Source organism: Myxocyprinus asiaticus, chromosome 27, assembly GCF_019703515.2.
Source record: "Myxocyprinus asiaticus isolate MX2 ecotype Aquarium Trade chromosome 27, UBuf_Myxa_2, whole genome shotgun sequence".
NCBI lineage: Eukaryota > Metazoa > Chordata > Actinopteri > Cypriniformes > Catostomidae > Myxocyprinus > Myxocyprinus asiaticus.
The window spans coordinates 4,497,241-4,512,401 of NC_059370.1; the positions used below are offsets into that span (position 1 = coordinate 4,497,241).

General features: G+C 35.2%; 1 protein-coding gene across 1 annotated transcript; it reads left to right on the plus strand.

The window, feature by feature from the left end:
• Positions 1-9,245: 9,245 nt before the first annotated feature.
• Positions 9,246-15,046, plus strand: dhrs13l1 (dehydrogenase/reductase (SDR family) member 13 like 1). The gene is made up of 5 exons (XM_051658610.1): positions 9,246-9,460; positions 9,582-9,700; positions 11,044-11,167; positions 13,453-13,779; positions 14,649-15,046. Exons 1-5 carry the CDS (start codon positions 9,337-9,339, stop codon positions 14,909-14,911), a joined length of 957 nt encoding a protein of 318 aa, XP_051514570.1. The 5' UTR covers positions 9,246-9,336; the 3' UTR covers positions 14,912-15,046.
• The last annotated feature ends 115 nt before the right edge of the window (positions 15,047-15,161 follow it).

Genomic DNA, 15,161 nt, shown 5'->3' on the forward strand with positions numbered 1-15,161 from the left:
ATTGTTACACCCCTAGTTGATCCAAAGTGCTGTACAATTTACAAATAAAACATATAAAAACAACCAAACATTATATAATAAAAATGCAACTTTTACATTAAAAAAAAAAACAAGAAAAAAAACTGATCAGCAAACAGTACATTAAATAGTATCAAAAGACAATGAATAAAAAAACTACAATTGATTGCCAGTTTGGATTTGCTTTTTTCAATGTGTATTGCACCTTGTTCTTGATTTACCAACTTGTTATACAGTATTTGAAGTTCTATTATGTGTCCATTTAATCTGTTTAATCATTTAATCTATTATACATGGCTGCATGGATGGACTGGGAATTTGCCCAGAACAGAACCATACCACCATCACCAACAGATCCTTAAATTGCCTACAAATCAATTAAGTATTCATTTAAGTTAGGATTCATTTTACAGAAGTGGTCCTGACTGAATTTTATTTTATTTTGTTCTATCGATTAACATTTTTAAAATAAAAGTTTACTTAATCAATTTGAGTTGGGACTACATGAATAATTTTTGTGGTGTTAATGTAGCATTGATGAAACTGGGCAGTGTATAAAGAGTGTGATGCAATAAATTCTTCAATTTTTTCTTCTTCTATTTATTAGTTAATTACACAAGTTGGCCCAGAATAAAAACACATAATAAAAAGGGGATAAAAGGGCTAGTTGTCACATTTGTTTTTAGGGGTGTAACGGTGCACTCGTCTCACAATTCGGTTCATGATACTGAGCACACGGTCCGATTACGTTTACAATTATTTAAACTAAGCCTAAATCAAGAAAAGTTAGGATTGAAAGTCTTAAAATAATAATAAAAAATATTATTATTATTATTACTATTTTTGTTACTACTATTACTTTAAAGACATATGCAAAAAAATAAAATAAATTAGCACTGTTATTAAAAGTGCTATTTGATCCATCAGAGATTTACTGGGATTAAAAAGCAGCCTAGAACAGGGTAATGGTGACACCAAATGAAAATATTAGCTAATAATTAGCTTTGCTGAAAATATGGAATAATGTTAGATATATATGCTGCTTACACACTGTCACTGATTAAATACATTTAAAATATTTTAAATTAAAGCTATATTTTTCTAACATAATATTGTCTCTGTAGTGAAGACGCCAGGGCAGTTCAAATAAAATCAAAATAAAATCACTTTTATTGTCACACAAGCAAAAGGTGAAAGTCTTGGGTGCAGTTCTGAGCAACATAGCAGTCTTGACAGTGATGAGACATGTACCAATTTACAATAAACATCAGATTTACACAACACAATTTAAAATCTAATATACACATAATTACACACAACACAATATACAAATAATAATATACAATGTACAGTATACAATACACACAATATAGAATACACATTATACAATAAAAACAGTATATATAGTATATATAAAATGTACAGTAGACATAAAGTAAGACAAAAAGGGGAGAAAAAAAAATCAAGAACTTCATTGAGTCAAGTCATCCACATCATGTCTCTCACAGTTTACTAAAAACAGCATACCGAAATAAAAATACATAAAAATAGTATTAATATTGGATATTAAGTCTTATTAGGCATAATGTATCCACATGTAGGCTTATCTGCTTGAACTGGTCCAAAATAGCTTGATGAATTAACTGTACAACTTTTTATTTAGTCGGGGGGAAAACGTTATTGCTAAAGCAGACAGCACTGTAAACAGATAAACATCACCTATTTATTATTTATTGACTATTTTCAAAGCATTGACGAGCTGCTTAAAATACATTCTTTTACAGCATTTGTCCACCATTCACAACATTAAACCATACACAATCAAATATTAGGATATTTTGGGCAGTGACATTTTTTATTTATAATTTAATTATAGACTATAAAATAACTGTATTATTCGATGACAGAGTTTGTGTATGAAGCTAAACTTCATGTTACTAGATGAATATAGCTGGTTATGATGTTTTTATTTTAAATGTTTATTTTATTTTATTTTATTGTAAACCGGGTAACTCTCTTTTGAAGGACAATTTTGTTAAATTCATGAATCAAAATTATTATTCTCCATGTTTTTGCAGTTAAAGAAGAGCTCAATGAAATTTTCTTTGGTTGGTATTTAAAGATTTCAGACTGATTGCAGACCAACACAGCTGCCGCTCAAGCAAATATCAATTATAATTTTTTTTACCTTCTGCGGCAGCTGCTGCGAGATGCACATGGAGGCATCAGGGATTTATGTACACGAGCAGCATGCAGAACTGCCCTGCATTGACTAGAAATTAACCAGAAAATCATGTCCATGATGACATGGCCCTAATATTATCAGTGGGCTTTTCCAGTGTTTTTGGATGTAGCATTTGCAGTCAAATCGTGAGTTGTAATTTCTCAGCGAGTGCTAATTACTACTGTGTTGACTCATTTGTATGTACTGTATTTTCCCAAATCAGTCGGCAGATAAAGAAAAAAGATTCCGAAAGAAATCTCAATATAGACTATTAATTCTTTAGATAGGGATCATTTTAAATAAAACTAAATTCAATTGAATTGACAAATTGAAAATGAAGTAGAAATTCTTAATAATAATAACTCTGGTTGTAATGACTAACGCAGCTTTCACTTTCTTTGGTGTATGTTTGAGTGGAGGGGAAAGGCAACAAATAATTGAAATGTCAACAGAACACAATAAGAATAGTGTTGAAGGACAGTTTTGTCTTTATACACCTAAAGCAGATGCTTTCATTCTGAAACCACTTTGAAATTTGTTCAGCAGGATACTAATCATAAAATATATTTATGAAATGCAACAGAAGTGTTTTTGTTATATTTATATTGACAAACTGTTTTTCTTAGTTCTGAAGTTTAAAATAAATGTAAAATATTCATGTTGAGTTTACGATTACAATTTTAATTCAGATTCATGAACAGATTCATTCGGACTTGACTCGGCCTCGGCCTGTTATGGACTCGGTCTTGAGTTAGACTCTGCCCCTTTTGGACTCGGACTCGACTCGGACTCGATTGTTTAAAGACTCGGACTCGACTCGGACTCGATTGTTTAAAGACTCGGACTTGACTCGGACTCAACTAAGGTGGACTCAAACCCAACACTACTACATAGTAGAAATTAATATTTATTATAAAGAGACTTTATTGTCATATGCATGGAGTAGAGGTTACAGCATTCAATGAGATTCTTGCTTTGCAATCCTCTCCAGTACGCTGTGGAGTATTGCCTCCAAGTCAGTTAATGAAATATTTATTTTCTGACTGCTACTGATTCATTGGATTGTTACCTATGCTCTGAATACTGACTACTTGTCAAGCAAATTCAACTTTAGAATATACATTCTACTATAGTAACTTGCCACGGACGTGATTTTTCATCACTTGTTGAACTTCCTGGTATTTTTCAGTAAATTACCCACACTTTACTGACTTTCCATTAAAGCCAGAGGTGATCTGAGATCATACGTGAGCAATTACTTAACATGTGTAGAGAGAATTCAGAGAGTAAATTTAAAATAATTGTCTTTCTGACAATTATGTCTTTCTTTATTATATTCAAAGAGAATAAAACTTGCCATCACTGTTCAATTTCCTGAATTCTATAATCCAATACATGTTTTCCTTGCACATTTCTCACAAATCTTTAAATCATTCCATTTACATTTACATTTCCCTGCACCATGACATGTTTACATGGTCAAAAACGGTGTGCTTTCCTGATTACACAGACACTTGACTTCCCTAACCTAATGCAGGGGCGGCCCCCGCATTCAGCGTAATGATCCCTCTAGTGCTTTTCACATCTCACAGAGCTCATTTCCATGCAGCCGCAACCGTGACTGTCTTTTCAGTGCTTCCACCTATTTTCATTCTCCATCTCTACCTATACTATCCCCCGAGTGGATCCTAGTGCGAGGCTGCCTCCACTAGGGGCCCCTGCTCATTCTATCATACTTTGGCACCACTTCCCACCTCTTACAGGGCTCAGCAAGCACCTCCCCCTCCCTCAAATTCATTTCATTGTTTCACACTCTTTTTTGGGGGGTACAAGAGGCACCGTTAAATACTTCGTATCATCTCAAATACAAGGCTCTGTAGACAACAGCTCGCTGTCCCGTTTTCTGGAATCTTTTGGGGGGTATTCGTGCTCAAGTCAAGCCTCGAGCCCTTCGCCCAGGACAGTGAGCCACAAACGTTTTACACTATCCTCTAAGCAGGATTTCATTAACTTGCGAACTACTGAAATTTAGTTTTAGAAACAAGGTTTGGGAGGAGCAAGGTAATTTAATCTGACCAATCACATCGCTAGAGTAAGCGTATATAAACAGCCACTTACCTCTACATGCCATCGAGTCTTACGGCATCCCTCCACCTCCCCTTTCTCCTCCTATCTATTTATTAATAACTAATCTAAGTCCGGGGGGTATTCGTGCTTATGTCAAGCCTTGAGCCCTTCGCCCAGGACAGCGAACCACAAACGTTTTACACTATCCTCTAAGCAGGATTACATTAACTTGCGAACTACTGAAATATTTTGAGAATAAAGTAAAAATGATGAGAATAATGTCAAAGAATTATGAAATTAAAGTTGTAATATTTTGAGAATAATTCGAAAGAAAAGTAACATCAAAGTTATGTGGTGGACAAAAGCAAAGTGGAGCTTCTGGGTATTTACATACAACACCACTAACCAGGGAGATAACTTGGCTATGCAACCGAGCTGAAGTTGTGGGAAGTTTTTGTGAGCTCTCTGTTCATAAATGAGGTATGCATTTGTACAGGAGTTTTCAACATGTGGACACCTGTAAAAGGAGGCACGAGATACAGTATAGGCTCACAGTCAAGTGAAGCGAAAAATAATTGGAACTGCTGTGAATTATATAAGGCCATATCAAGATATTTTATGTGGTAACATCCCCACAGTTACAGTTTAGAGAGGAAAACCCAACAAAAAAGCGGAACAAGCATCACCAATGCCGAGCAGGACTGCGCGTGAAAGTCTATCTGGTTCTTTCTACTGAATAAATGTATTTTCCTACATAAACGCTGCAGTGTCCAGAAACAAATGATAACTGTGCTGATGCGCCAAAAGACCAAGAATTTCTTTATTGCTAAATCCTACTATAAATATGATTACATCCTCCATCTCTTGCGTTAATGAAGCTGCTGGCTCGGCATCCGTTCTATCAATGCGATAATGACGCTCTGTTTGGCTTATATTAAGGTTTTTTTTTTCTTTAAATATTTCTTCTTTTTTTACACAATATACTACTTTCTGGTTGTATATTTTCTCCGAAATTTAGCATCACAGCCGTATAGTATGACTGCTATTACAACGGTCAGATGAGATAGTCCGCTCCTCTCTTGCACCCCTTGGAAAGAAACATAGCACCATAGCAACATTTGTGCCCAATTATCACTCTACTCGAGCTCTTTCTGTGCTTTTTCTTCTTTTCATTTTATAAAAAAAGTTTTAATAAATAAATAAGCAGAAAATACTTGGAGAAAAGTGTAACACTTCAGCAATATGAAAGCACTATTCCATGAATTAAATAAATACAGAGCTTATAAAACGAAAATAAATGAATGATTGCACTTTCTTAACACATTTTTTCTTTACATTTATCATGCATTTGCTTTACAACTTTATTTTAATTACTATTTTACTTTTAAACTAGGCTACTTTAAATGTCTGTAAACTTCTTTAGTTAAGATTCATAATGCTACAACTTTATTCTTGTAATTTTTACTTGATTCACAAAATATTACGACTTTAATCACAAAGGGTTATTTTTTATTTAATTTAACATGGCAATAAAATGCCATCGTGGGATCACAGAGTAAAGTTACAAATAATTTACATTTTTATGAACATCTCGTTGGGTTTCATGACTGTTACACCATTAAACGTGATTCCAGGTTGTTTTTAACAAAGCAAAGTTTCAACTTAACAGTAAGACTTTTTCCCTTTTTCTCTGGTGTGCAGTCTTAGGTAACAACACTTAGACAAGTTCAATGCTATCTGATTTTAAACTATTGAAAAATCAAGGCACTCCAAAGAGGCTATTTAAACGCAGCAGTGTAACTCTACGCACATGACATAGAAATGTGAACCAGTTTTTGGATCATTTTTGTTTGACTTTAATGTGAGATTTTATCATTTTAAGACCTATGTATTGTGCAATTTAGTCTCATTGCTCACTGTGCTGATATTCTGAGTTGCGTCTAAGGAAATTCCATTGCAATAAACATTCTTTATTCCCACATACCGACTCCCCACAAAAACCTTGTGATTAATCGAATGGTAAAAAAGGTAACTGTAATTATCAACGGATAATGATTAATCCAGATATTTGGTAATTTAACAAGTTAGCAACAGTTAGCTCGTTAACGTGGCCTCCTGGCTACTGGCATAACAATTATACATCATACAAATCTTATCCTTGTTAAAGTTTTATTGTACTGAAGGTATTGTTACTGACATACCCTCTTCATTCTTATCGACTAATGCTAAATAAAGTCTGGTTGGTTTGCCATTCAGTGAACTTGCTGCTAATTTGATTATGGATGGTAATTCTCAGTGGTGTAGCTAGACCCTGACTGATAGGGCTGAAGCCCCAGATCTTTTGTTAATAGCCCCGAATGTGTTTTTGTGAGGGGAAAAAAGAGAGAAAAAAGTAAGGCTTAATGTTAATTACATAAGGGTACAAAAGCAACAAGGCTGGCTGCAATTCTGGCTTCAAATGTAAATGAATTCCAATCAGTAAGCCCCCTGCATTGATTGACAGTTCACAATTTGACTTTTTCCTGCTGTTTGTGCTCAAGTTCATCAGACACGTTATGAATGCTTCGAGTGGGGACTTTCTGTTTTCTCTCACAGGGCTGCAGCTTTTCTGTATCATGTTTTATTATGGAAGCTTTATTTCTAAATATATAATCTATAAGCCTCGTTTCTAATCTTCATTTGTTCACAGTCTACACACCGTGGTTACCGTCATTGTAGTTTGTGGGTTGGATGTTAAGGACCCTGTATGCCTGTAAAAATGCTTGGTTCAAAACTCTTGTGCAAGATGTTGTCACCTACATGTGAGATTATGAGCTCACAGCTCTGTGTACTTACAATAACAAATGATTGGTCAAAGCTAAAATGGTTACTTTAATGTTACTTTGTCACAGCATAATTAGAATGATTACCTTTGACAAAATTTTTAACAAGTGGATATGATTAAATAAATATAAGTATATTTAACAAGACTAGATCAAATCCATTCAAACAAATCCCTTTTTATATAATGTAATTTAATTGGAAGACTTTTGGACATTGTTTTCTAAATTATAGTTAAGTGGTTTTAGGAAACATCAAATGATGAAAGTATCTATCAAGAAAAAAAAACGAATAAAGTGGTGCAGATTTCTAAGTGGGCAAGACTGTTTCATATCCTATTTTAATGAAGAAGAAGAAGAAAGAAACACCTTTGTAGGAAAAAAATGTCCATGTGTACATTATTCTCTGACATGAGGTGAGAATTTATGGGGAATCAGTTCAAGCACATTGGTTATCATTTTTTACCAGGCAAACACCAACAAGCCATTCACAGACATCAAGATTAAAATATCCAAAACGGATTACAGTTGATGGTGCACAACAAAGCATAACCAAAATGTACCAAGATTTAAATGGTGATGTGTGTCACATTCAGCTACACTGTCCATTACCGCACATATTCCTGAACTATTGCTTAAGACTTTGAAATAGATGATATTTCATTATATGCTGTCATACAAGTGCATGTTGAATAGAGAAGCCCACTTAAATTCATTATTTATGTTATTCCTTTATAAACAGCTTGCTGAGTGACAACTAGGCATCTTGGGCCTGAAACCTCTGACACATAAAAGTGCAAAGTCACTATTAGAATGAAGAAAATACTGAATTCTATAGGAGAACTTTATCTAAACAAAATGTTGTATGCTTATGCTTTGATTTATGACATAATATGCTTTCTACTTGTATATATAAAGATAAGAAAAAAAAATTCCTAGAATTCACATGCAAAATGTCATAAAACAAAGTAAGCTTGTTCTTTCTATAATATCAGTGAGCATTAGTTTAAAAATGTGAAGGTTTGACGTTAAACTCTTTGCAGGATTTGATATGAAACTAAAGATAAATACCTTTCCACAAGCAGTATACAGCAATTGTACTGTGTGTCTTTTTTGAAAAATGTATTTTTTCACTTTTCAGTTTACCCAGATTTTTAAAAGTAAAAAGGTTTTGGTAAGATAAACCAGACTTTGACTGCATACTGTATATACATGTATATCACTACTTTTTTCTTGAACAAAATGTGCTTTCCCATGCAAAACTTACTGCCGCATTGCTAGGGTAGTTGCTAGGGCATTGAATTGGTCAAGGGTATTGCTATGGGTGTTTAGGGTTTATGGCCCACCCCCAGTATATGGCTCATATTTCAGTGTGAATGGGAATTTCTGGCCTGTTTTATCATCCCCCTGGTAAAGAAGTCTGATCACTTAGAAAATAGCACACCTCAATAAGCCACAAAAGTTTATGTAATGTAATTACTTTTATATTAATTATGTTTCTGCTGAAGGGTGTGCGACAGTAAACAAGGAGGAAAAATAGATTATTTGGAATTTGTTGCAGAAAATCAAAAACTTTTGTGTGAAAGGTTTTAGAAAATAACTCGAAAGTAAAGTTGTTAGTAATGTGATTACTTTTTGGTGCATTAATCAGTAAATTCATTTAATTACAATTATAGAGAGGTAATTAGTAATCTGCAGTGGATTGCTTTTCGGAGTACCTTACCCAACACTGCAAATGAGTATGAGCAATTCTAGTTATGACAGTTCTAATAGCTTGCCTAGATGCATTACAATTACAATATACAAAGAACGAAAATCTTTCATAGTAGTCAGTCACAAATGTTCTTGCATTAAAATGCATTGTAAGTAGTGTGAGCTACGGACTGGAGGAAAGTTCAGGAACTTCACTGTGTACTGAAGCACAAGAACAATTAAAAACTAATTTATCAATCTATCAGTGCACTACTTCTTTAACTTCACCAAAGTACTGTGTTGTAAAAGCCCTGAGTAAATGTAGTTAATCATCTGGAGGAAGGGTCATTACATAACACACACATTCCAGACTGCCAAGTTGCGTGACTACACAGAGGCGTGACTTGAACTTCACTGTTTGTTCAGCCTCTTTGTTTGGATATAAATGGCTGAAACTGAAGTTTGCTTTCAGAAAAGGGCCGAGCACTTTTGATTGCTGAGCTCTGGACCACAAACATGATTTTCTTGCTATTTATTGTGCCGTTATTGGTAGCATATTATATTGGTCATAGGATTTTTGTTCAGAGGAAGACCTTCACCGGCACAGCCAATCTCTATGGGAAAACAGTCATTGTAACAGGTAGTTGACAGAATTTATACTGTGCAAGCTTTGAAAAAAGTTATAAATCACATTTATTGCTTATTTCACATTTCACACATCATCAGACAACACCTGTGTCTGTTTTTTTTTTTCCTGACAGGTGGCAACACTGGCATTGGGAAGGCGACGGCTGCCGCTATGGCCATGAGAGGAGCTCGAGTGATTCTGGCCTGCCGTAGCAAACAGAGAGGAGAGGAAGCAGCACAGGAAATCAAGATGGTGAGTGAAAGCTGTCGGTTCACTCTGAATTAGTAGTATATGCTAGGTGTTATTTCAAATATGGATTATTAAAATAATCTACATGTTTATATACATATATTATAACATGTTTATGGGTTATTCATAATGAAAAGAATGAAATGTATTAATAAAAACTACACTCAAGCACACTTCTAGAATTTAATTCACACAATTCTGCATCCTGTTTGCTATATCAGTTCTAATTTAGGAATTGAATTGGAACTGAACTCTTAAATGCATGGATGTTTCACCAAACATTATTACACACCTCATTTATCTATCACAAATGGATCTACAAAATGCCCAGATAGTGTTAAATTTTCAAAGCATTTTCAATTTATATATTGAATATATTCTGTTATTTCTTTATGTTTTATTGTTATATATCAAGAGATGATGCAACCAATGATAGAATGGGATTCATTACTTCCACTGGCTGTCAAACACAGAACATATAAGCTACACATCTGTATTTTCTTAGGCACTTATTGAGTCTGAATAGACATGCAACATACAGAATTGTAGTAGTATTAATGGTAATAGTCATATAATACTGTTCATGTGTTGTACTTGGTATAGTTTACTTCCATGTTGCTTTTTCAAAAAGCAATGTCAAATGTAAATCAAGTCAATCACTGAAACATCAGTGCCACCTTGAGTAACAAATAGCATGTATAAAATGCATGTGAACACGCATATGTGAGACTGATCATTTTCTGTGCAACAATAGTGCATTGACATGATATAGTAGTCATCAGTATAAGTATAGTACTATAGTAGTAGTATTTGTCTTGAAATAAAGAAATAATAGATATCCTCTAAAAGTAAGCTTATATAGATATGAAATAATCATAAAAATATGATTTATGGAAGTGCAAATGTACATTGTGACACTTTTACATATCTCTGGTCACTAACGACCTATACAGTTTTGGTTATTAAGCAATTTGATTTTTTTTTTTACACTAGTCATAAGAGAAAGGTTAAGGAATAGTAAGAGGTAATAAGAGGTGGGGCATAAAATGGGGAATGAGGAAAAACAGGTTGGAATTAGGTCCGGGTCACTAAAGACCTAAGGTATGCAGTTAAGTGTTAAATGTCCCCACCTGGGTAAAGTGTTTTGATTAAGAACACAAGAGGCAAACCAGAATTGTTAACTCAGTAGTCTCTTTAGTTTTTGGATAAAACCCACCTCAGACTGAACCTGTAACCTTTGGGTTATCAGCCCAGTTTATTAACCATTAAGCTACAATTACCTGGATCGCTTTCTATCCATTGAACAAACATTGTAACTGGTAGAACACTGCAAAATTGTCTCATAGGAAACTGGGAATGAGGGAGTGATCTTCATGCAACTGGATCTTGCAAGCCAGAAATCGATCCGCTCTTTTGCCGAAACCTTCCTGAAGACAGAGCCCAGATTGGACCTACTCATTAATAATGCAGGTAAAAATTGTTTGCCAAAAAACTTTCTAGACCAACAAACCACTGGCCCTATCACTTGACTAGATCTCGAGAGTTCACCGTCTCGCATTAGACGTGCTTGCGATGTTAACCTGGAGAGTGCTATCCATTAGCGTTCCCACTCATGTCAAGTCATTTTTATTTGTATAATAAAATATTCTTTTCACAATGCACATTTTTTCAAAGCAGCTTTACTGAAAATCATGCTGTAACAGAAAATTAAGCTGTCATGTAGTTTAATTGAATAACACGATTGTAGATAACACCTTAATAAATTATTTGTCTTTAGTAGTTGTTCAGCTGGCACATTCAGCCCCAGTAGTACAGTATTGAGAGTGTTTAGTAAGGTTGTCGATTTAATACCGTCTAAGGAGTTTTCATATGTTTTTGCAAGTTTTAGTCAGCATGGGGCAGTCAGCACAACTCCAGCTGTACAGGCAACAATATAATGCCTTTGAATTATTTGAACTATATATATATATATATATATATATATATTAGTGTTGTCGAAATTAACACATTAACGCAAAATTCGTTTAACACCACTAATTTTTTTTTTAGTGCCGTTAATGCATAATATGACCCTTTTAATAAATCATACTTCATGAGAAGCGAGTCAATTTGCGCAAATGGCGCAAATGTCACATGTATTGACCGTTGGGAAAACAGATGGTGGGAGACATTATGCTGATACCTGCGCCAAGTATTTTATCAATGTAGCACAGCAATAGAACATACCCGCAAAACACAGATAGAGCTCAGAACTTTGTAACATGACTGCCATTTGAACACCAGCCTTGCACTGTGAGGTGCGGTATGAAAGTTGTGAGGCGCAGTGCGAGCGCAAGGCGATCATCTGTGTTCTGCGACTGCTACCATGTCCTTGTATAACATATAATGTGCCAGTAAAGGCAGCCAATGGAGTTTCTGGTGCCCCCCTAGGGAGTTGGTGCCCTAGGCAGATTGCGTAATATGCGTATAGTGAGCGATGGTACTGATTACCGGCTAACAGAAACCCTGCTGCTGTCTTCAATGTTCTGTCAAAGCGTCTCTGTTTGATAGTGCTCTAGCCAATGTAGAAGTTGGAGACATTGCTGGAACCCTGCAGGTAATATACACTGTCATTATCCCATATAATCTCACCGGTTACAGTTGTGACTGGGGTCTAAAAGGAGTTTTGGATGTATTTTGCACAGAGTTGTCAGCTGTAAATGAAAGTGCAGTATTTTTTTGCATGAGTGGTGCAGATAGTCACATGACCAGAGCTATTTAATTCCACTGTGCTCCTGGAAAGATCATGTCTGTCAAAACTGTCATAATACACTTACAACTACCATATTTTGTACATAATTTGAATTGAGTTGTGTTCATTTTCTGTTGTTCAACTCTGTTGGTGGAGTAGGTTTTGTGTGGATGACTGAAAAATACATCTGGATGAAGCATATTTTGTCCACTCATGTTTATAAAGATATTGTGATTAATCGCGATTAACTACAAAAATTATACGATTAATCACGATTAAATATTTTAATTGTTTGACAGCCCTTATATATATATATATATATATATATAGTATATTGTATTTATAGTAATTTTATTATTATATATTGAATTGTTATGTTTTCATTTGACCCTTGAAATAAAGTAGTTGAAAAGTCCTATCGTATTTAATGTAAAAGTGTATATAATAGAAAAAAAAACGAAGTAAACTAGCTTTTCTGGAAAGCAAAACATTGATTTATTTCAACCCATTCTTACTGATGCTTCCAAGACTATCAAAAGTCATTCTCGTAATTTTAACAGAACCTCACCTACTGTACAGTATGCCATCCAGTTAGATCACGTTACCTTGGTGGCAAGTTTAAATCAACAGAATTTGCAACAATAATGTCCAATACATAACAGAAATCCAATTGCTTAAGTTTGCAAGGCATATAAACACATTTACATGACCAATGAATATAAAATATAGTGTCCGATGGGGCAAGGTGCCATTTTGTCAACTGGCCCAAAGCTTTCTCACAGTGGCCCCAGGCCTGCGGGCCATCCTTATTGTTGAGCCCTGTAGTTGCATTTTATTATTTGCATTTAGCATTGATTTTTTCCCAGCTGTCCTTGCCCCTATCAGAACAGACATTCGGGCCATTTTCCGATCACAACCCACCAGCTGAGAACCACTAACCTAGAACACCCCATCAACCCTAGTCCTTTTCTCTTTTTAAATGATGCTGAAATTAAGCTTGATTGTGTTCTTTCGTCTTGTTCAGCATTGGCTGCTCCAGGACGCACTGAAGATGGAATTGGTATGATTCTTGCTGTCAATCATATTGGTCCATTCCTGTTGACCAATCTTCTGTTGGATCGCCTCAAGAAGTGTGCGCCGAGCCGAGTGGTCAATGTGTCATCCTGCGGACATGATCTGGGCACTATTGATTTCGACTGCATCAACTCACACAAAAGGCTCGCGCTGGGCTCCTCTGATGGGGATTTATTCAAGGCCTACACCCACAGCAAACTCTGTAATGTGCTCTTTACTCATGAACTGGCCAAGAGACTCGAAGGAACCAACGTGACATGCTACAGTCTCCATCCAGGTCAGTGGGCAATGTGAATTTGCAATTTCTAATAACTTTTCTTCATAAGTCATTAACAAACATCTTATAATGTTTAACAGATCAGTACATTCTTAAAAATAAACGTTCTTTGCTGCAGCACTTTTGATTCTTTTGGCACCCCAGAAAAGAACTGCGTTCAGTGGCCGCTTCATTCAAATTGAGCTGAAAATGCCCCAAAAGTGCTGTTTGTGGGGTTGAAAAACCCAGTTTCCGAAAGTTAATTGCAGATTTTGGCTTATTAAATTTCCATCTTGATTTGCTCTAATAAGAACCAGTTGCCCTGCAGCTGCTGTTGGTAAATTTGAGCTTTTCATGGAGGAATCGCACAAACTCAAATGGGTCTAATGAGACCCCATCTTCACCACTGCAGTGAATACTGGCTGTTTGTGAATGGATATGGGAATAAAAAAATTAAAATTATGAAATATTTCTTTGTATTTATTTTGAACGCAGTAAGTAACTTCTATATTAACTGTTATTAAGCTTAAATATTGAATAAGTCAAATATTATTATTTACTGTTAATGGAGCAATAATTAAAGCAGTAAAGACACCTATTGCATGTCTGATGGTAGATTTGTATTTTTATGTGCCACATATATTCTTGTTTTTTGTGTATTTTGTATAACTTACAGCACCATTCCTCTTTTAAAGTCTCTGGACCTAAAATAGTCCAGATAAATTGTTTTAAGAGGTTTGCTGTTGCTATGATTCAGCTATTGTGCTGTTATGTTGCCACAAACAAACAAAAACAGAAGCCTTTTGGAAAAAGGCTGGAATAGTGTATGAAAGTCTTGCACCTATTTTCCACCCTCTAATTGGTTGTTTTTTGTGCCTGATGTGTTTCAGGGTCTGTAAGGTCAGAACTCGGTCGTGACATCAATGAATGGCACACACGTATTATCAAGGCTATCGTTAGCAAGTTCTGGGCAACAGATCCAGTGTCCGGAGCTCAGACAACGCTGTACTGCTCCCTGCAGGAAGGCATTGAACACCTGAGTGGACGATACTTTTCAGACTGTCAACTAGTGCAAGTCAAACCCGAGGCTAGAGATGATGGAATCGCCAAAAAACTGTGGGACGTTAGCGAGAAATTATGTGGCATGGCTTGAATACATACACTCTGTTTTACACACTATGCTGTAAAAATATACTGTAGTCTTTGCAAACCTATTTTTTATAACGGTACCTAAACTGAATATTCTTTATACTGTGATGAAAAATAAATTCATTTGTAAATGTATAAACTTGCTATTTGTCAAGTCTGAAGTGTCATGCCCATTCTTATTTTTGAGTCCGATTTTTGAGAATCAATTTTACAGCAACTTCCAAAAATCTTTATTTTTAATATTAAGTTGCATA